The sequence below is a fragment of the Trachemys scripta genome, chromosome 9, assembly GCF_013100865.1.
Source record: "Trachemys scripta elegans isolate TJP31775 chromosome 9, CAS_Tse_1.0, whole genome shotgun sequence".
NCBI lineage: Eukaryota > Metazoa > Chordata > Testudines > Emydidae > Trachemys > Trachemys scripta.
Genome location: NC_048306.1, coordinates 14,801,805 through 14,823,199, shown reverse-complemented (window position 1 = coordinate 14,823,199; position 21,395 = coordinate 14,801,805). Strand labels below are relative to the sequence as shown.

Sequence of the window (21,395 nt, the reverse complement as noted above, 5' to 3'; positions counted from 1 at the left end):
AAAGTGTCTGCGTCCCTCGAAAATACGGACATGAAAGTACGCATCCTGGAGATCCAGGGCCGCGTACCAGTCCCCCGGGTCCAGGGACACCATGCAGAACTTGGAACAGGTTAGAAACCTGTTCAGGTCGCGCAGGTCCAGAATTGGCCTGAGGCCCCCTTTCGCCTTCGGGATCAGGAAGTACCGGGAGTAGAACCCTTTGCCCTGGAACTGAACTGGTACCCTCTCCATCGCCCCTAGGTGGAGCAACCGGTCCACCTCCTGACCCAGGAGGCGGACATGTTCCGGGTCCCCCAGGGCAATCGTGGATGGCAGGTGATTTGGCGGGGGTCAGGTGAACTGCAACACGTAGCCCTTGGCGATAGTACTGAGGACCCATTGGTCCGAAGTAATGCAGGACCACGCCCGGAGGAAGGCAAACAATTGGTTGCCGAACGCAAACTTTATTAATCGGGGGGTCTCCCTGGCAACAGGCCCGGTGCCCCCCTGCAGATAGTCAAAACCGCCTCTTCCCTTGCCTTTTGCCCTTAGAGGGACTGCCTCTGAGACTGACGCTTCTGGTCTCTGGGCCTTTTGTACAGGGGCTCCTATCTGCTCCTCGCAGGTTGAGCCACCGGAAGCGATTTGGCCTTGTCCTTAGCCGGGGGGACACAGAGGCCCAAGGTCTGCAAGGTGCTGCGGGAATCCTTCATCCTATGCAGCCTGACGTCCATCTGGTCCGCGAAGAGCGCCTTGCCATCGAACAGGAGGTCCTGCATCAGCCATTGTGCCTCCGTCGACAGCCCAGACAACAAGACCCACGACGCCCTGCGCATGGTGATCGCAGAAGCCATCGAGTGGGCCATGGCGTCCGCCGCATCGGACGCCACCGACCCCTCTTCTATCAGAGCCTTAAAGTCCTTCCTGTCCCGGTCCGGGAGGAGGGGCTCAAATTTAGGCAGGGACTCCCACAGGTTGAAGTTGTACCNGCGGGGCAGAACCTTTTGTACAGGGGCTCATATCTGCTCCTCGCAGGCTGAGCCGCAGGAAGCGACTTGTCCTTGTCCTTAGCCGGAGGGACATAGAGGCCCAAGGTCTGCAAGGTGGTGTGGGAATCTTTCATCCCATGCAGCCTGACATCCGTCTGGTCCACAAAGAGAGCCTTGCCATCAAATGGGAGGTTCTGCATCAGTGATTGTGCCTCCGTCGACAGCCTGGACAACAAGAGCCATGACGCCCTGCGCATGGTGATTGCAGAAGCCATCGAGCGGGCCACCGCATCGGACGCCGCTTGCAGGGCTGCTTTTGCCAGTGACGACCCCTCTTCCACCAGGGCCTTGAAGTCCTTCCTGTCCTAGTCCGGGAAGAGGGGCTCAAATTTAGGCAGGGACTCTCACAGGTTGAAGTCGTACCTGTTCAGTAAGGCCTGGTGGTTGGCTACGCAAAGCTGGAAGCTAGCCGACAAATAAAATTTTCTGCCAAAGGAGTCCAGTCTCCTGGCGCCTTTTTTTTTTGGGGGGGGGGTGGGTGCGGGCTGGCCCTGACTCTCTCTGTGGTTTACCGATTCCACGACGAGCGAGTTGGGTGCTGGGTGTGAATACAGGTATTCATGGTCCTTTGTCGGCAGAAAGTATTTCCTCTCAGCCTTTTTCGAGATTGGGGCCAAGGAGACGGGGGTTTGCCACGGAGTTTGAAATGTTGACAACACCCTGGGTGCAGAGGCAGGGCCACGCGACCCGGTGCCAAGGGAGACAGGACGTTAAAGAGGGAATCAGATGGACCCTCCATCTCCTCGGCCTGCAGTGGTAGGTTGGAAGCCACCCGCTTTAGCAGGTCCTGGTCCGCCTTGAAGTCCTCCTGCGGGAGGCACCGCTATGGTGTCGTCCGGTACCGGGGAGATGACCGTAAGGAGCCAGGCACCTCGGTCGTGCCAGGGCATCGATACTGAGGTCAGAGTCCCGGCACGTGTCTGCCAACTCGTGGCCCGCCAATTTGTCTTGTGGGTGGCTGGAGGAGGCCGATGGAGCCCGGGGCGCTCCAGCGACCGAACGGGCCTCCACTTGGGTTGGCACTGATGGCCACGGTGCCCATTGGAACCACTGTCCTTGCCACGGAGTCCCTTGCCACTGGTTCGGCTGAGCACAGGATGGCAATATGTGCCCCGGCGGGATGGCATCTGCCAAGGGTGGGCAGACGCATGCCGAGGCCGAGGTCACTGAAGAACGCTCTGTGCCGCGGAAGCGGTAGGAGCGGCGTCTGTGGGGTCGTCTCCCTCGGGACTGGGATCTCGACGACGACAAACAGTACCCATGCGGCGAACTGCTTCGGTACCCGTGGCGGTGACGCAAAGCCCGGTGCCTTGACGCCGAGGGGAGTCCCTGGCGTGGCACCTTGACGAGCGGGACCTGGAACGGCGATGTCTGTCCCGTCGAGAGCAGCTCCGGTACTCACGTCTAGCAGGTGAGCATTCCCGGTGCCTCCCACGGTGTCTCCGCTCGCTAGCAAGGGGCGTGGAAGGTCCCCGGGACTCCCGTCCCGACGGCGGCCCTGCCGGTCTGGCCGGCGTCGAGGGTGGCCGGGAGCTGTCCGAAGAGCAGCTGCTGCGCACTGAGCGGTGCGGGGATCAATCTTTGGAGCGGGAACTGCAGCTGCTCGGAGAGGTCTGGTGGGCACCCAAAGGGGGCTTGCCCCGCGACCTAGGGCCCATACCCGTTTGCGAGCTCAGGACAGGCAGAGACATAATGTCCTTCACAGCCTGCACCGCCTCCGGCGTCAACAGCATCCGTACCAGTGGGGATGCCTGGGTCGACGGTACCGGGCTGCTCCGCTCCACATGAGTCGGAGCCTTAGAGCCCGGGGGGGGAAAATCGAGGGCTGCCCAGCACGGGACCAGCCGCCCCCTTGTCTTTATCGCGGTGTCGTTGCGAGGCTGAACCCTTCCCTTGCTTTTTGGAGGGAGACCGGTGCCGACTGGTCAAAGGCGCCTTTCTGAGTACCGACGACATGGCGGCCGGTGCAGAGTCCGATCTGAGCACTGGCGTCAGAGTCAGTGCTGACTCCATCAGGAGAGCTCCAAGTCTGAAGTCTCTCTCCTTCTTGGTTCTTGGCTTGAACGACCTACAGATCTTGCAACGGTCGCTTATGTGAGTCTCATCCAGGCAGCGAAGACAGTCAGCGTGAGGGTCGCTCCTGGGCATAGAACGGTGACAGGAGTCGCACGACTTGAAGCCTGGGGCACGGTGCATGCCCCGAGCCCGCTCTAACGACTGAAGAGCAATGTACAACGGTACCACTAAGGTCGAGAAGAAGGGCTGCAGCAGAGCTGGAGCACAAAAGTTCCGACTACCTTCATGGCGGCAAGAAGGAACTGAGGGTGAGGGGAGCCCGGAGCTCCCCATATAGCGCGATATACAGCCGCCACTCCAGGGGTCGCAGCGGTGCTCCCCCAGTATGGGTACTGCTAAGGGAAAAACTTCCGGCACCGGTGCACGTGGCGAGCACACACACCTACTGTGGAATACACAGGAGCAATCACTCGAAGAAGAAGCTGGTATAACTTATCTAATTTTTTAGAAATTGCCAGACCAGTTGATGGATATAATCAGGCATTTTTACCAGCTGTAATAAACCATCTAAAACTTCCTAGAGGGTGAGCCCAGAATATCAAAAACCAGATGTATAGTTTCCTCTAAGATTACTATGGGGAAGTTAAAGGTAGTAGCAGTCTGTTCTACATGTTCATGTATTTGGAGCTCTCTTCTGAAGGGGAGGAAGATGACAAACCCAGGATGTCATCTGGTGAATTTTAAACATCCAGATCCATATCTGCTTCCAGAAATTTGATAGCCCTTCTAGTTCTTCAGATTGCATGTCTGTGACAAGTAAAGAAAGCTGTTCACTTGGTGCTGGCAGGAATGAGGGAACCAGACGGGACAGTACCAGTACAGGACACTTCCGCTGAACCCTTTTGTGAGAAAGATCCCTTTGCACCTGCCTTTTCTTAGCCCTTTTACATTCAGGTCAACATTTATGGAAAGACGAATATCGCCATATTGTCCATGGCAGTAACTCTCAGTCCTGCCAGCACCCAGTAGAGAATTCCCTATCATAATCCGTGGGCAAGACAGGATGATCTTGAGGTCTGAAAGGTTGGAACTGAGAGTGTCAATAACACTCTCTAGGTTCCCTGAACCATTCCTTGGGAGGGGAAGGGCAAGGAAAGGTGTCAGGTTGATTGTGGCCAGATTACAGATTAAAATGTGGATCTGAGATCCTTCCAAGTGATAAGCTAAAAGGGACAAGACATTTCCCCTGGGTGTGCATGTATGTTGGGGGGGGGAGGGAGCGTCCTAGGACAAGATTCATGTATTTCTGAGGAGGTCGGCATAGCTAGGGAAGCTGATTTAGCTTGTAAGGTTTTTCTCTTTACTGAAGAAAAAGAATAATGAACTGGCACCGCTACCATATGCTTCTTTCTTTTAAGCATGGGGGATAATGTATCTGTTGCTGCACAGGGGATCCTGATTCAAAAGTAGATCTGAATAAAGGTATTCCAGAGGCTCAAAGCAATGAACCTAAACCACCATGGTACTGTATTTGCATAATGCCTAACACAGTGGGGTCCTGGATATGTGACCAGGGCTCCTAGGTGCTACAGTAATACAAACAAATAATTGTATATCCAGTAGCAACCAAAAGCTCTGAGGAAGCATCAGATGCTTAATGGGACTAAATCAGGGGACCCAGATAAAAGGAACTGGCACATGAAATTGCAAGCCCATTAGCAAGAATTTTTAATGAATCTGTAAACTCAGGGGTTGTATCGTATGACTGGAGAATTGCTAACATAGTTCCTATCTTTAAGAAAGGGAAAAAAAGTGATCCGGGCAACTACAGGCCTGTCAGTTTGACATCTGTAGTATGCAAGATCTTGGAAAAAATTTTGAAGGAGAAAGTAGTTAAGGACATTGAGGTCAATGGTAATTAGGACAAAATACAACATGGTTTTACAAAAGGTAGATCGTGCCAACCAACCTGATCTCCTTCGAGAAGGAACAGATTTTCTAGACAAAGGAAACGCAGTGTATCTAATTTACCTCGATTTCAGTAAGGCATTTGATACACTTCCACATGGGGAATTATTAGCTAAATTGGAAAAGATAGGGATCAATATGAAAATTGAAAGGTGGATAAGGAACTGGTTAAATGAGAGACTACAACAGGTCATACTGAAAGGTGAACTGTCAGGCTGGAGGAAGGTTACTAGTGGAGTTCCTCAGGGATCAGTTTTGGGACCAATCTTTTTATTACTGACCTTGGCACAAAAAGTGGGAATGTGCTAATAAAGTTTGGGAGGTACTGCCAATACAGAGAAGGACCGGGATATCATACAGGAAGATCTGGATGACCTTGTAAACTGGAGTAATAGTAATAGGATGAAATTTAATAGTCAAAAGTGCAAGGTCATGTATTTAGGGATTAATAACAAGAATTACTGTTATAAGATGGGGATGCATCAGTTGGAAGTAACAGAGGAGGAGGAGAACCTTGGAGTATTGGTTGATCACAGGATGACTATGCGCTGGTTGCTGTGCGCTGGTTGATCACAGGATGACTAACTCAGTCACCAATGTGATATGGCCATGAAAAAAGCTAATGCAGTCTTGGGATGCATCAGGTGAGTTATTTCCAGTAGAGATAAGGAGGTGTTAGTACTGTTATACAAGGCACTGGTGAGACCTCATCTGCAATACTGTCTGCAGTTCTGATCTCCCATATTTAAAAAGGATAAATTCAAACTGGAACAGGTACAGGGAAGGGCTACTAGGATGATCCGAGGAATGGAAAACCTGTCTTATGAAAGGAGACCTCAAAGAGCTCGGCTTGTTTAGCCTAACCAAAAGAAGGCTGAGGAGAGATAGGATTGCTCTCTATAAATATATCGGTGGGATAAATACCAGGGAGGGAAAGGAATTATTTAAATTCAGTACCAATGTGCACACAAGAACAAATGGATATAAACTGGCCATCAGGAAGTTTAGACTTGAAATTAGACTAACGTTTCTAACCATCAGAGGAGTGAAGTTCTGGAACAGCCTTCCAAGGGGAGCCGTGGGGGCAAAAGACATATCTGGCTTCAAGATTAAGCTTGATAAGTTTATGGAGGGGATGGTATAATGGGATAGACTAATTTTGGCAATTAATTGGTGTGTGACTATTAGTGGTAAATATGCCCAATGGCCTGTGATGGGATGTTAGATGGGGTGGGGTCTGAGTTACTACAGAGAATTCTTTCCTGGGTATCTGGCTGGTGAATCTTGCCCACATGCTCAGGATTTAGCTGATCGCCATATTTGGGGTTGGGAAGGAATTTTCCTCCAGGGCAGATTGGCAGAGGCCCTGGGAGGTTTTCGCCTTCCTCTGCAGCGTGGGGCATGGGTCACTTGCTGGAAGATTCTCTGCACCTTGAAGTCTTTAAACCATGATTTGAGGACTTCAGTGGCTCAGACATAGGTTTGATACAGGAATGGGTGGGTGAGATTCTGTGGCCTGCGTTGTGCAGGAGATCAGATTAGATGATCATAATGGTCCCTTCTGACCTTAAAGTCTGTGATTATATGCTTTATCAGCTTACAATGAGGTTTTGAGCATGAGAACAATAGTGTTTGATCCAGGGTAGGGTGTGGATCCATGATACACCCCTGGTCCTTAATATCATCCTTCACTGTGCCAAGGATGGACCTTATAGGTACCACTTTTGCACTTCAGTGTGTGGAACTGGAAGTCCCAGATCCTTAGTCACATGCTCTTGGCTCTTTTTGCAGAGGCAGATACCTATAAGGCCAGGTGTTTATGCTGAGTCAGATCCAGCCTTTGCATATTCACAGTGAACAGCAATTTAGGTTAGGTTAGGCTCTAGTCATGGGCTGACATCTGTGCCGGGACTTAGCTGGTCTTTTCAACCCCTTCAGTCTCAGAGCTGAGGCTGCTTTCCCAGCACCTAAATTTCCCTGCATTTTGGAAATGGAAGGTTTAGCTGCTTATGCTTCCTATAATAGCACTGCTTGGAAGCATTTTTGATGTTCCTTTTTGGCCCTTGTGAAGCTGCTGCATATGGAGCAATAAAACAGCACGGGATCTCTCCTGCTGTCTAGTCAAACAACGCATATGTGCACTCAAAGCAGAAAAAACAGCAAGGCAAGAAGTTTACCTCTTGAAACCTAGCTTCATTGTCTTTGGTTCTCACATATTAGAAATCAAGGACCTATACCATTTTTACTCAAAACACAATAAAAGGAATTATGAAAAATAAAGAACTAACATCCGACTAAAGTATGAAGGTGGCAGTACTGAGAATGATTCATTTTGATGAATCCGTGTCCAAGGACTTTGTGAAGCTCCTGGTGGCTGTGGTTAGAAGGAACTGAGGCAGTGAACACACTACACTGCCTATTTTACTCCCACCCTCTGAACGTTCAAAGGAGAAAGGAGAGAGACGGGGTCACAAGAGCATTCTAACAGGCATTACTACTGATAGGTTCCACTGGTCCAAGATACACTTCCAGCGCATCCCAAGAGTGTGAATGTGCAGAGGCCACTCCAAGAATCTGAGCTTTCTGGAAAGCTCAAAGCAACAACTCTCCTAAATAGAGCTTCTGTTGATCATAAGTGTGATACAAATTCTGCGATTTCTGGTTTTTGGAAACACTCAGAGCTGGTTTAAATAAGAATCTACACCACACTGATCCTCCTACTTCTTTTACAGAGGGTGAATTAAGAAAACATCCTTTTCCTTCCACTTTGGAGCACTGCTTCTGGGGGACAAGCAGCAGACACCAGAATGGCAGTTTTAAACTTCTAGTTAAATTAATTTAACAACCCAACCCCTTTGGAAATATCTATGACTTAACATTACACTTTTTGTGTGAGGAAGTTGTGTATGCACCTGAAGGCAAAGTTCAGATCTCTGCATTTGAAAATATAAATGTATACACACAAATGCCTGTCCAGCACACTAATTTAACTGGCTTTCAATCTTTAGTGGGAAAGTTTACTATTCCTTTAAGAGAATTTAATCTCTGGCAGTGGTGGTGTCAGAATTTCTTACCGCAAAAGGACATCGTCAATGGGCACAGTAGACTTTCAAGCGTCAAAAGATTAAAAGTAGGACTGTCGATTAATCGCAGTTAACTCATGCGATAACTCAAAAAAATTAATCGCACTGCTAAACAATATCAATTGAAATTTATTAAATGTTTTGGATGTTTTTCTACATTTTCAAATATATCGATTTCAATTACAACACAGAATACAAAGTGAACAGTGCTCGCTTTTTTTTTTTTTTTACAAATATTTGCATTGTAAAAAAATTATAAACAAAACAAATAGTATTTTTCAATTCATCTCATACAAGTACTGTAAAGCAATCTCTATCATGGAAGTGCAACTTACAAATGTAGGTTTTTTTTGTTATATAACTGCACCATCATTCCAGAGGACATGCTTCCATGCTGATGATGCTCGTTAAAAAAAATAATGCGTTAATTAGTGACTGAATTCCTTGGGGGAGAATTGCGTCTCCTGCTCTGTTTTACCCACATTCTGCCATATATTTCATGTTACAGCAGTCTTGGATGATGACACAGCACATGTTCGTTTTAAGAACACTTTCACTGCAAATATATCAATATGAATTTTCTAAAGATAGCTACAGCACTCGACCCACAGTCCTCTGGAACTATGGCCAAAGCATGAAGAGGCATATGAATCTTTAGCGCATCTGGCACGTAAATATCTTGCGACACCAGCTACAACAGTGCCATGCGAATGCCTGTTCTCACTTTCAGGTGATGTAAAATTAAGAAGTGAGCAGCATTATCTCCCGTAAATGTAAACAAACTTGTTTCTCTTCGCAATTGGCTGAACAAGGAGGAGGACTGAGTGGACTTGTAAGCTCTAAAGTTTTACATTGTTTTGTTTTTGAATGCAGGGGGTTTTTTAATACATAATTCTACATTTGTAAGTTCAACTTTCATGATAAAGAGATTGCACTGCAGTACTTGTATTAGGTGAATTGAAAAATACTATTTTTTTTTTACAGGGTTAATATTTGTAAGAAAAAATAAATGTAAAGTGAGCACTGTATACTTTGTATGCTGTATTGTAATTGAAATTAACGTATTTGAAAATGTAGAAAACATCCAAAAATATTTAAATAAATTGCATTCCATTATTGTTTAACAGCGTGATTAAGTTTTTAATCGCCTGACAGCCCTACTTAAAAGTTATCATATGAATAAAGGCTTTTCACATAGTACATGATGGTTAAAATTACAGTCTAACTCCACTGTGACTACAATTAGTAAAATCATTAGTGATCTAGTCTGGGCAGTCCATATCAATCTGATGTTATTTACATTCTGCTTAAATTATTCCAAAAATTTGTGTGAGTTAGTTTCAGTATCTCAACTATATCAAATGCTGAAAAATGAACAATGTATCAATTTGGACAACAAGATATAATGAAATCTCTTACGCTCCTCTCCATTGAGCGGCTCCTCCAACAGAAGACTATTCATACATTCCCAGTCCTTCAAGAGTTCTGTTGCACAGTCCCACATGCTGTCCACAAGATAAGCAGCATGCTCATGTAACTAAAAAAAAATACATTAGTTATATTCCCCAGGCAATGAAAAAGATGGTTTTTATCTTTGTGGCACATTAATCCAGAGATCTCGACACTGTTACAGCAAATATGAAATGGTAACTTTTAAAGTACAAACATTCTTACCAACTTCCTCTTTGGTTTATATTTTAACATTTTCAATTTGCTGAGTTACTAACAGTTATTTGGACAGAATTTGAAGCAGCAGAAAGCAAACTTTGTGAGTTGTCTGAATGAAAGACCTATTATGTGAGAAGACTGTGCCTAATTTTCCCAACAGGTCTAATGCTGCAAGACACTGAGCACTCTTATCTCCCATTCATACAGGAGACATTCAACACCTAGCAAGACCCAAACTTCTTTGTCGTCCATTTTCTTATTGCTCTTTTACTCCTGGGGGAATTCTGCGCCACTGCACATGTGCAGAATTTACATCCCCTGCAGATTTCTTTGCTTTCCAACAGAAAAATGACTTTCTGACAGGGAAGCTACAAGAGCAGTCATGTGACCCTCTCCAGCAGTATGTTTGGGGTGCCCTGGGCAGCTGGCAGAGAGGTAAATGACTGTGGGGAAGGAGGTGGGACGGGGGAAGACCCAGCTGGTGGCTCCTACTCTGCGCCAGGCTCAGCTGCTAGTCCCAGCTGGGCTGGGGAGGACGGGACTTCCTCTTCCCCTGCACGGCATCTGGGGCTGGGTCAGACCCAACCCGAGATTTATCTCCCAGCTGCAGGAAGCTCCACAAACCACCCCTTGCCCCCTTTCCTGCACCTATCGCTCCTCAGCTGCAGAGGGAGAGATTCCTGTACAGGGAGCTGTTCCCCCATCTGCCCAACCCCCATGCATCCAGGCTCATACCCAGACTCTCCTGCTGAGCCTCAGCCCCCACATTCAGAACCCCGCCCCCCCCGATGAGCCCCATTGCCCCTGCACCTGGACCACCCCAACGAGCCACTGGCACTTGGATCCCCACCCCTCAAGCCCCAACCAGTTGCACCTGGATCCCCACTCCCCCAGCATCTGGACCCCCCCACAGAGACCCCCCTGCCAAGCTTAATTCCCCCCCACACATCACCACTGAGCCCCAACCATCTTCACCTGTATTCCCCTGCAGAGTTCCGTTACTGTAGAACCCAGAACCCGCAAAAAGCCCTTGTGCATCCAGATCCTCCCTCACCCCCCGCACCCAGCCTGCCCCACACAGAATCTTCTCAACCCACACCTGGATCCCCCCCGACACTTGGATCCTGCCTTGCAGCGCCTGCTGCCCACACAGCGGAGCAGGGACATGGGGTGTTTCTGAGGCTGGCCATGTCCTCGAGCTAAGTCAGAGTTGGATGCGGCCTCACCACTGTCCTGGGGGGCGGGGAGAGCTGCACATTGATCTCAGTGGCCTGTGCTCCCCAATGCCATGCTGGAGCCTCCACATTTATTTGACAAATAACATTTGCAGAATTTAAATTTTTTGGCACAGAATGCCCTCAGGAGTAATAAATAAATAAATAAACCTCAATCATACGGTTTTCAGTGACTGGCTGTCTATTCCATTAAATGGGTTCCTGTACTCTGCAGATCTTCACTGATATACTACACTATAAAGAATAAAGTCTAGTTTCCCAGAGTAACGATTTAGAACAGGAAACCAGTATGGACATGTAGTACATGAGAGCAGGAAAGAATAGAATTCTCTCTTAGGGTATGTCTATGCTACCCACCGAATCTTAGAGCGCTCTCCCGTCGACTCCTGTACTCCACCGCCGCGAGAGGCGCAGGCAGAGTCGACGGGGGAGCGGCAGCAGTTGACTCACTGCAGTGAAGACACCGCGGTGAGTAGGTCTAAGTAAGTCGACTTCAGCTACGTTATTCACATAGCTGAAGTTGCATAACTTAGATTGATTCTCTGCCCCGCAAGTGTAGACAAGACCTTAGCCACAGTGACAAAATGGATAATGTGAAACTCAACTTACTTCGCTTTCCAAAAAGAAAAACACCAAAGTCTTCACAAGATTAGCATTTGGACCTTGTCTCCCCCTCCTTTTAAGCAGTCCATCATCTTCAGGCTCTCTGCGACTGAAAAGCCTAAGAAAATAAAATATTTTTAACATAAAATATTTTCTCCTCGAAGGAAATAAGAAATGCTATACTGCAATAGACTAACAGTATTAGTATCCTGTTTCCAACAGTAACCAATGCTGAATATTTCAAAGGAAGATGTAAACCCCTATTAATGCACCTATCTGTGCTTCCGGAGTACAGGATTGCACATTTCTTGACACCAGCAGGTGATCATTTATCTCTGAAGCACAAGGAACAATCATTCTTAATTTTATCCTAAATAACTGAAGCTCAGATGCTCTTATTCATATAAAATATATATTTTTTAAAAACTTAACCAAGCTATTTAACTAATTATCCTGCAGCAGTGAATGTCCAAGTTCTATGTTAAGCACTGTATCTTTTTATCAGTTCCTTTTGTTAATGTGGAAAGGGAAAATGCAATTACACTGAACAATACTGTCACAGTTTAGGATACAAATGAACTGCTGTAAGCAATACTACAATGTAAAATTTAATATTGTCATAATCAGTTTATATCAAGACACTGATGATACTACAAGACTGATGCAGACTATTGTATAATGTGCATGTTTTACTTGTTGATCTAGATTATTTTGAAGGGAGATGGGTTGATTGGAAAAGCTGCCTTTCAATCAGTTTTATAGGTGCTGCCTTTTGATTTCACGGTGTGCTTCAGTTGGATGCTATAGCAATCACAAAAGCTTCTAAGAGGAATGGAAGGATCAGTGTGGACCTCCAGAACTCCAATTACTGGTAACTAGAATTCCTTAGTCCTTTATGAAATTGCCTCTACAGACCCCGGACCCCTATTCAGAAGACTAGGAAGCAATGAAAACAGTATCAGGAAAAAGGAAGAAAAGTTTTACTAATTGGAAAGTGAAGCATTGCTCTTTACTTTTCTGAAACAGGCATCTGATCAACTTCTGATCAAAATAACAACGCTTTGCAAAAGCATGCTTTTTTGAAACATATCTGATCTAGCCTCTGAGCATGCTTGGGGAAAGCCCACAGGTAAGTCAAAAACATGGAGACGTGGGAGAAGGGTCAGAATGTGGGGGGGGGGGGGGGGCATGGGCTGTTATAGCAGGGATAAAGGAGAGACAAAACAGAACGGCGGGGGGAGAGAAAGAGGGTGAGTCAACTAGCAAAACCATCCAAAGCACAGGACTTGGTGGTGATGGGGGACTTCAACAACTCAGACATCTGTTGGGAAAATAACACAGAAAGGCACAGATTATCCAATTAATTCTTGGAATGTATTGGAGACAATTTTTTATTTCAGAAGGTGGAGAAAACTACTAGGAGAGAGGCTGTTCTAAATTTGATTTTTACAAGCAGGGAGGAACTAGTTGAGAATTTGAAAGTGGAAGGCAGTTTGGGTGAAAGTGATCATGAAATGATAGAGTTCACGATTCTAAGGAATGGTAGGAGGGAGAACGGCAAAATAAAGACAATGGATTTCAAGAAGGCAGACTTTAGCAAACTTGGAGTTGGTAAGTAAGATTCCATGGGAAGCAAGTCTAAGGGGGAAAACAATTGAAAACAGTTGGCAATTCTTTTAAAGAGACATTATTAAGGGCACAAGAGCAAACTATCCCACTATGTAGGGAAGATAGGAAGTATGGCAAGAGACCACCCTGGCTTACCCAGGAGATCTTAAATGATCTAAAAATTAAAAAAAAGTCCTACAAAAAGTGGAAACTAGGTTAAATTATAAAGGATGAATATAAACAAACAACACAAGTGCGTAGGGACAAAATTAGAAAGACTAAGGCACAAAACGAGATCAAACTAGCTAGAGACATAAAGACAGGTTTCAGAGTAGCAGTCGTGTTAGTCTGTATCTGCAAAAAAAACCAGAAGAACTTGTGGCACCTTAGAGACTAACAAATTTATTTGAGCATAAGCTTTCGTGCAATGCATCCGATGAAGTGGGCTGTAGCTCACAAAAGCTTATGCTCAAATAAATTTGTTAGTCTTTAAGGTGCCACAAGTACTCCTATTCTTTTTTTAGAGACATAAAGGGTAACAAGAAAACATTCTACAAATACATTAGAAGCAAGAGGAAGACAAAGGACAGGGTAGGCCCGTTACTCAATTGGGCTGGGGGGGGGGGCGAGACAGAAAATGTGGAAATGTCAGAAGTGCACTTATGACTTCTTTGTTTCGTTTTTCACCAAGAAGGTTGGTGGTGATTGGACATCTAACACAGTGAATGTCAGTGAAAATGAGGTAGGATCAGAGGCTAAAATAGGAAAAGAACAAGTTAAAAATTATTTAGACAAGTTAGATTTCTTCAAGTCACCAGGACCTGATGACATGTATCCTAGAATACTCAAGGAGCTCACTGAGGAGATATCTGATCCATTAGCGATTATCTTTGAAAAGTCAGGGAAGATGGGAGAGATTCCAGAAGACTGGAAAAGGGCAAATATAGTGCCAATCTATAAAAAGGGAAATAAGGACAACCCAGGAAATTACAGAACAGTCAACTTAACTTCTGTGCCCAGAAAGATAATGGAGCAAATAACCTGCAAACATCTAGAAGATAAGGTGATAAGTAACAGTCAGCATGGATGTCAAGAACAACTCATGCCAAATCAACCCAATAGCTTTCTTTGACAGGATAACAAGCCTTGTGGATAAGGGGCAAGAGGTAGACGTGGTATATCTTGACTTTAGTAAACCTTTTAATATTGTCTCGCATGAACTTCTCATAACAAAACTAGGGAAATACAACCTAGATGGAGCTACTATAAGGTGGGTACATAACTGGTTGGAAAACCGTTCCCAGAGAGTAGTTATCAGTGGTTCACAGTCATGCTGGAAGGACATAACGAGTGGGGTCCCGCAGGGATCAGTTCTGGGTCCCGTTCTGTTCAATATCTTCATCAATTATTTAAATAATACTATAGAGCAGGGGTGGCTAAACTGAGCCTAAGAAGGAGCCAGAATTTACCAATGAACATTGCCAAACAGCCACAGTAATAGGTCAGCAGCCCCACATCTGCTACCCCCACTCCAGCCCCCAGCGCCTCCTGCCCACTGGCAGCCCCTTCCCCATCAGTGCCTCCCCCTACCTCCCGCCCACTGCAATCAGCTGTTTTGAAGTGCACAGGAGGCTGCAGGGGAGGGGAGGAGGAGCGAGGGCATGGCAGGCTTGGGGGAAGGGGCAAGGGCCTAGGGGGAAGGGGTGGAGTGGTGGCAGGACATAGGGCAGAGCAGGGGATTGAGCAGTGAGCACCCCATAGCATCTGTAGCTCCAACCTCGGAGTCAGTGCCTAATACAAGGAGTTGCATATTAACCTCTGAAGAGCCGCATGCGGCTCCGGAGCCACAGGTTGGCCACCCTGGTATAGAGAGTACACTTATAAAGTTTGCGAATGATACCAAGCTAGGAGGGGTTGCAAGTGCTTTGGAGGGTAGGATTAAAATTCAAAATGATCTGGACAAATTGGAGAAATGGTCTGAAGTAAATAGGATGAAATTCAACAAGGACAAATGCAAAGTACTCCATTTAGGAAGGAAAAATCAGCTGCACACAAAATGGGAAATGACTGCGTAGGAAGGAGTACTGTGGAAAGGGATCTGAGGGTCATAGTGGACTATAAGCTAAATATGAGTCAACAGCGTAACACAGTTTCAAAAAAAGCGAACATCATTCTGGGATGTATTAGCAGGAGTCTAGTAAGAAAGACATGAGAAGTAATTCTTCTACTCTATTCCATGCTGATTAGGCCTCAACTGGACTATTGTGTCCAGTTCTGGGCACCACATTTCAGGAAAGATTGGACAAATTGGATAAAGTCCAGAGAAGAGCAACAAAAATAATTAAAGGTCTAGAACACATGACCTATGAGGGAAGATTGAAAAAACTGGGGTTGTTTAGTCTGGAAAAGAGAAGACTGAGAGGGGCATGATAACAGTTTTCAAGTACATCAAAGGTTGATACAAGGTGGAGGAAGAAAAATTGTTGTTCTTAACTTCCGAGGATAAGACAAGAAGCAATGGGCTTAAATTGCAGCATGGGCGGTTTAGGATGGACATTAAGAAAAACTTCCACTCAGGGTGGTTAAACAGTGGAATAAATTGCCTAGGAAGGTTGTGGAATCTCCATCATTGGAGATTTTTAAGAGGTTAGACAAACACCTGTCAGAGATGGTCTAGATCAGGGGTCGACAACCTTTCAGAACTGGTGTGCCAAGTCTAGATTTATTCACTCTAATTTAAGGTTTTGCGTGCCAGTAATACATTTTAACGTTTTTAGAAGGTCTCTCTCTCTCTAAGTCTATATTATATAACTAAATTATTGTTGTATGTAAAGTAAACAAAGTTTTTAAAATGTTTAAGAAGCTTCATTTAAAATTAAATTAAAATGCAGATCTTATCAGTTTAGTGCAGTGGTTCTTAACCTGGGATGCACGCACCCCCCGGGGGTGCGAGACGCCCTTTCTGAGGGTGCAAGATATGCGAGATTTTTTTAGAAGCCGGGGGTGGCTGCAGAGCGCTGGGCCCAGGCCAGGAGCAGAGCCCTGGGCTGGCTGCCGGTACCTCAGGCCGGCAGCGGGCTGAGCAGGGCTGGAGGCCCGGACCCCAGCTGGCAGGGTGCCGGGCGGCTGGAACCCCAGACCAGCAGCGAGGTGAGTAGGATCAGCGGCTGGTATCCCAGGCTGGCAGCAGGCTGAGCGGGGCTGATGGCCGAGACCCCAGCTGGCAAGGGGCCAGTGGCCAGAACCCCAGACTGTCAGTGGGCTGAGCGGGGTGGCGGACAGAAATCCAGATCGGCAGCGGCTCACCAACTGCCGGTCTGGGGTTCCATCCGCCGGCTCCTCCACTGCCGGTCTGGGGTTCGTCCACCGGCTCCTGCCAGCTGGGGTCCTGGCCACTGGCCCCGCTCAGCCTGCTGCCAGCGGGGGGGTTCCATTTACCCAGGCTGACAGTGGGCTGAGCGGGCCCGGTGGCTGGAAACCCGGCTGGCAGCAGCGTGCCAGTAAAAATTGGCACACGTGCCACAGGTTGCCAACCTCGGTCTAGATAATACTTAGTCCTGCCATCAGTGCAAGGGACTGGACGAGATGACCTCTTGAGGTCCCTTCCAGTTCTATGATTCTATGATTTGACCTCCAAGAGGCAGTTTTGTAAGTTTCAGGAATTGATAGAGCTGCCCTTCCATTAGAGGCATGCAGGATTTAGGCCTTAAATCCCAGAAAAACTTAAACAAGTGCTTAACTAAGCATTTGAGTTCTCCAACTTTGAACACTCATTTCAGTGGGACTAATCGAGTGTTTAAAGTTGAGCAAGTGCATAAGTCTACAGGACTGAGGCTGAAGTCTTAATGACACTGATACTCCACATAGATTATAGCAGGTCTGCATAACAAAATGATCCATTTTTATAATCTCTTATAAATGGTCTAAATTTCTCAAAGAATGTAGGTGTCTTACAAAAGGACTTTGCACTATTCCAAGTAATTATTTATTATTTGTAATATCATACTGCCTGAGAGCCCCAATCATGGATCATGACCCCATTGTGCTAGGAGCTGTACAAAAACTGTACAAAAAGAGAGTTCCTACCGCAAAGAGCTTACAATCTCAGTAACTATGTAATAGTTACACAGTAATAGTTTGATAAGTAAAAGGACTGAGAGCCCTTTTATATCCAGCTTATGCAATCTGCCATCGTCAGAAGATTAGCTGAAGCAACGGCCAGTAAAAATACACATTACAGAGAAACAGCATTATCGGAAAAGGGTAAACTTGGTAAGGACAAAAGCTTGGGTATGGGCCAAATTCAAATCCCATCGACTTGTAGATTTACCAATTGGTGGATACAGATTTAACAGACTCTTCATGAACTCTTACTGAAAGATGATGAGAAAAATGGAAGCTTACAGGACCGAGTTAAATCACAATGGCTGTCAGATGTACCAAGACAGCAGACAATCCAAAACAATCTGGATCAGTCATGTAAGAGAAAGTAATACCAATACACATCCTAGTCCGTTCCTTAAAACATCACCACTTCTAAGTGTAATATATGCAACATTTTACATGGCATTCATGAGAACAGTGTGTATTCTTTGCATAATTTAGCTGGGACGGCCACATATTAAGCAAGAAAACTATGAGCTACTTAGACAAGTGTATATTTTATGTAAATGCTACATTACACAGAAAAGGTATTTTAAAAATTCTCTAAATCATTTCACGAGACAGGTTTACAACTTGTAGGGTCTTGCCAGATTACCTGCAGTTTCCGGATTCCCAAACAGCCAGCACCAGGACTAATGCTTCTATCTGAGCCTGGGTTGTGACTTTTTTTTTTTTTAAATGTAGATCTCACTACAAATTATCCATGCCTTTGTCATTTACAGTCTGAACTGTGATCTACAGTGGTCCCACATTTTAAAACAAAAGTAATTTAAAGCCTACTTCCTTACTCAGATTTCCCTTTTCCTAGCTAGAAGGTAAATATCCATATTAATGTTTTTTTTAGATAGTCCATACAATAAAAAGGTAATCAATTAACATTAAGTATATTGCTCCTCACTTTTTATAAAGAAACTCCCCTGCAGCTACTGCTACTGGCCGGTGAGCTGAGTAAACCAGATGATAGACATTTTCACAGTCTTCGGCAGTCAGAACTTCTTCACTACTCCTAGGAAGAGAAAGGAAAAAAATACACAGACAAAAAATTTAATTCTATCATTAGACAGGAGAAAAGGGAAGAGTCAAAAGAAAGCCTTGTCTTTAAAATGTCCTCAATCCTTAAAAAACAAACAAACAAACAAAAAAAACCACACAACCCAAGTGAACAGTCCTTCTACATGGAGGATACAGCACTGCTAAAATATTAGTCTAATTTGTTGGGCAACCCTTTGCTTTGCCTACATGTGCCATGCTTTTAAATCAACAGGGTACTGAAACTTACTTCACAAACAAAATCAAGCCAAGCCTGTCTCCAGTTACATACTCTATAGCAAGCTAGTTCTTCTGCTTCATGTCATCTCATCTTGTTATGGATAAGAAAGGTTAGCTACTAGGGTTAAGATTTTCAACTCATTCTAGGGGACTCCTATCTTCCAATAAAATTAATCAAGATTTTTTCTAAATGGCCTATAGTAATGGTTAACCTCACCAGAAGATTTTAGTGTCATGTATCCATTTCACCTATAGCATCTGGTTTAGAAAAAGACCTTAATCTGAAATTATACTAGTGCTAACCAGAGAATATCTTTGAAATAAACTGTCTACTGATTATCAGAAAGGTTCTCAAGATATAAAATGTTCTGTTTTTAAAACAGCATTCCACAAAGTTACACTACATTTTCTAAAACATATCCAAGACACAGTATGTTGTGACCTAAAAGTCAGCTTAGTTCAATTATTGCCTCCTATCAGACACATCCCATCTGCAGTATATTTTTTTAGTTCAGCTCCACTATGAAAAACTTCAAATTGAAATGAGTGTCATAATATTTCAAGCATTTAAATGTGTAAGTTGGGATGACATCCTCGCTGGAAATATCACTGACTATTTCTAGAATACATCATTGTGCTAGTAGTTAAGATGGACAAACTTCTCTCAGACTCTGTATGGAGGCGTCTGACTTACACTTGCACACAGAGATATTTTTAAAGTTCTTATACTTCATATTGATCAGAAATAGATATATACTTACTGTAAAACAAGAGTAAGTAATTTTATTGCTTGGACTGCAACATCATATTCTTTGTCAAGAGTCATAGACACAATTCTATCCTAAGAACAAAAAGGAAACTATTTTCAACGCAGCACAAAGTAAAATAGAACAATTTTTAAAAAGCTTAAAGTCGGTTTTCTTGAAAATATCAAACTATACGTACCTTGAATCGACTGGTGAAGAGTTCCAATTTGGAATTAAGCTCTTTATTATAGTAAAGTCCTTGCAAAGCAGTAAGACATTTGAGCCTTACCTCCCCTTGCTAAAATCAAATTAAGAACCGGATTAAAACCAAGTATTTGAAGTGTATTTCATCTTCAAAGCATATATAATTTTCCACTCTAAAATCTGAATTTGTCTAAATAAAATTAAGTTCCTGTGGCTCGCATTATCTTGTTTTCCCACATCACTGGCATAATTATCAGCAGCTCTTCTCTTGAGCAACAAACTACCAAAGATTATCATCATGATATTGATGTCATAATTGCATTTGTATCATCACCACATACTTATTTTATTATTATTACTTATTACTTTCAGGGTGTAAAAAACATTTACAAACTTTGTAACTGTTGTTCTTTGAGATGTGTTGCACATGTCTAGGGCCCTACCAAATTCACAGTCCATTTTGGTCAATTTCATGGTCATTGGATTTTTAAAATCGTAAATTTAATTATTTCAGATACTTAAATATGAAATTTCACGGCATTGTATCTGTAGGGGTCCTAACTCAAAAGGGGGTTGCAAGGTTATTGTAGACAGGTTGTGGTATTGCCACCCTTCTGTGCTGCTGCTGGTGGGGCACTGCCTTCAGAACTGGGTGCGTGGCCAGCAGTCGTCACTCTGGCCACGCAACTCTGAAGGCAGTGCAGAGGTAAGGGTGGCAATATCACAACCTCCCTACATTAACCCTGCAACAGCCCTCCCACAGACCCCTTTTAGGTTGGGACCCCCAGTTTGAGAAATGATTGTCTCCCCCGTGAAATCTGTATAGTATAGGGTAAAAGTACACAAAAAAGACCAGATTTCATGGTCCGTGATGCATTTTTCATAGCTGTGAATTTGGTAGGGCCCTACACATGTTCATTCCACTCTTGGTATGCATGCACCCTTCGCACAGTCACTGGAAATTTTTCCCTCAGTGGTACCCATCAGGGTGGCTCGAGTACCCTCTGCTGCCATGCGCTATAAGCACCAGTATAAAGCGCCCAGCTGACCCTGCACCCTGTGAGTTCCTTCTTTCCAGAAACTCAGATTTAGAAATGTAGGAGAGCGGATCATGGAATGGACATGTGCAACACAACTCAAAGAACAACAGTTATGAAAGTTTAGTAACTCTTTTTTCTTCAAGTGATTGCACATGTGCATGTCACTCTTGGTGACTCCCAAGCAGTGATATAGGATCAGAGTTCACAGATTATAACACAGCCCAACCAAACTTGACATTATCCCTAGAGTCTTGGGTCATGATGTAATGGGAGGAGAATATGTGCACCAATGACCAGGTTCCTGCTTTACAAATGTCATTAATAGGGATCTGCGCTAAGAATGCTGCTGAGGATGCTTATGATCTTGTGGAATGAGCAGTCAAGTTACTTGGTGGTGAAACATCTGCCTGATCGTAACGAGTGAGAATACACAAAGTTATCCAGGACAAAATTCTTTGTGATGAGATTGGGAGACCTCTCATTCTGTCTGCTTCAGCCACGAACAGTTGGGAGGACTGCCGAAATAGTTTAGTCTTTTCTATGTAGAATGCTAGAGCCTGTCTAACATCCAAAGAGTGAATTTGTTGTTTATTCTTATTTGCATGAGGTTTTGGGTAAAAAAACAGGTAGGTAAATTGATTGCTATGAAATTGCTAAACTATTTTTGGGAAGAAACTGGGGTGAGGACATAAGTACATCTTATCTTTAAAGAAGACTGTATATGGTTCTGATGTGAGGTCACAGAGTTCAGAGACTTTTCTGG

General features: G+C 44.8%; 1 protein-coding gene across 4 annotated transcripts in view; it reads right to left on the bottom strand.

The window, feature by feature from the left end:
- The window catches only part of STAG2 (stromal antigen 2), a 179,829-nt gene that overhangs the window by 51,156 nt on the left and 107,278 nt on the right, over positions 1-21,395 (bottom strand). For all 4 annotated transcript variants that reach the window (XM_034782380.1, XM_034782384.1, XM_034782383.1 and 1 more), the window contains 5 exons: positions 19,588-19,686; positions 19,404-19,483; positions 18,272-18,379; positions 11,608-11,719; positions 9,515-9,632 (listed from right to left, as the gene is read on the bottom strand). In XM_034782380.1, coding sequence (XP_034638271.1) covers positions 9,515-9,632; positions 11,608-11,719; positions 18,272-18,379; positions 19,404-19,483; positions 19,588-19,686 — 517 coding nt within the window. The remainder of the gene's footprint in view (positions 1-9,514; positions 9,633-11,607; positions 11,720-18,271; positions 18,380-19,403; positions 19,484-19,587; positions 19,687-21,395) is intronic.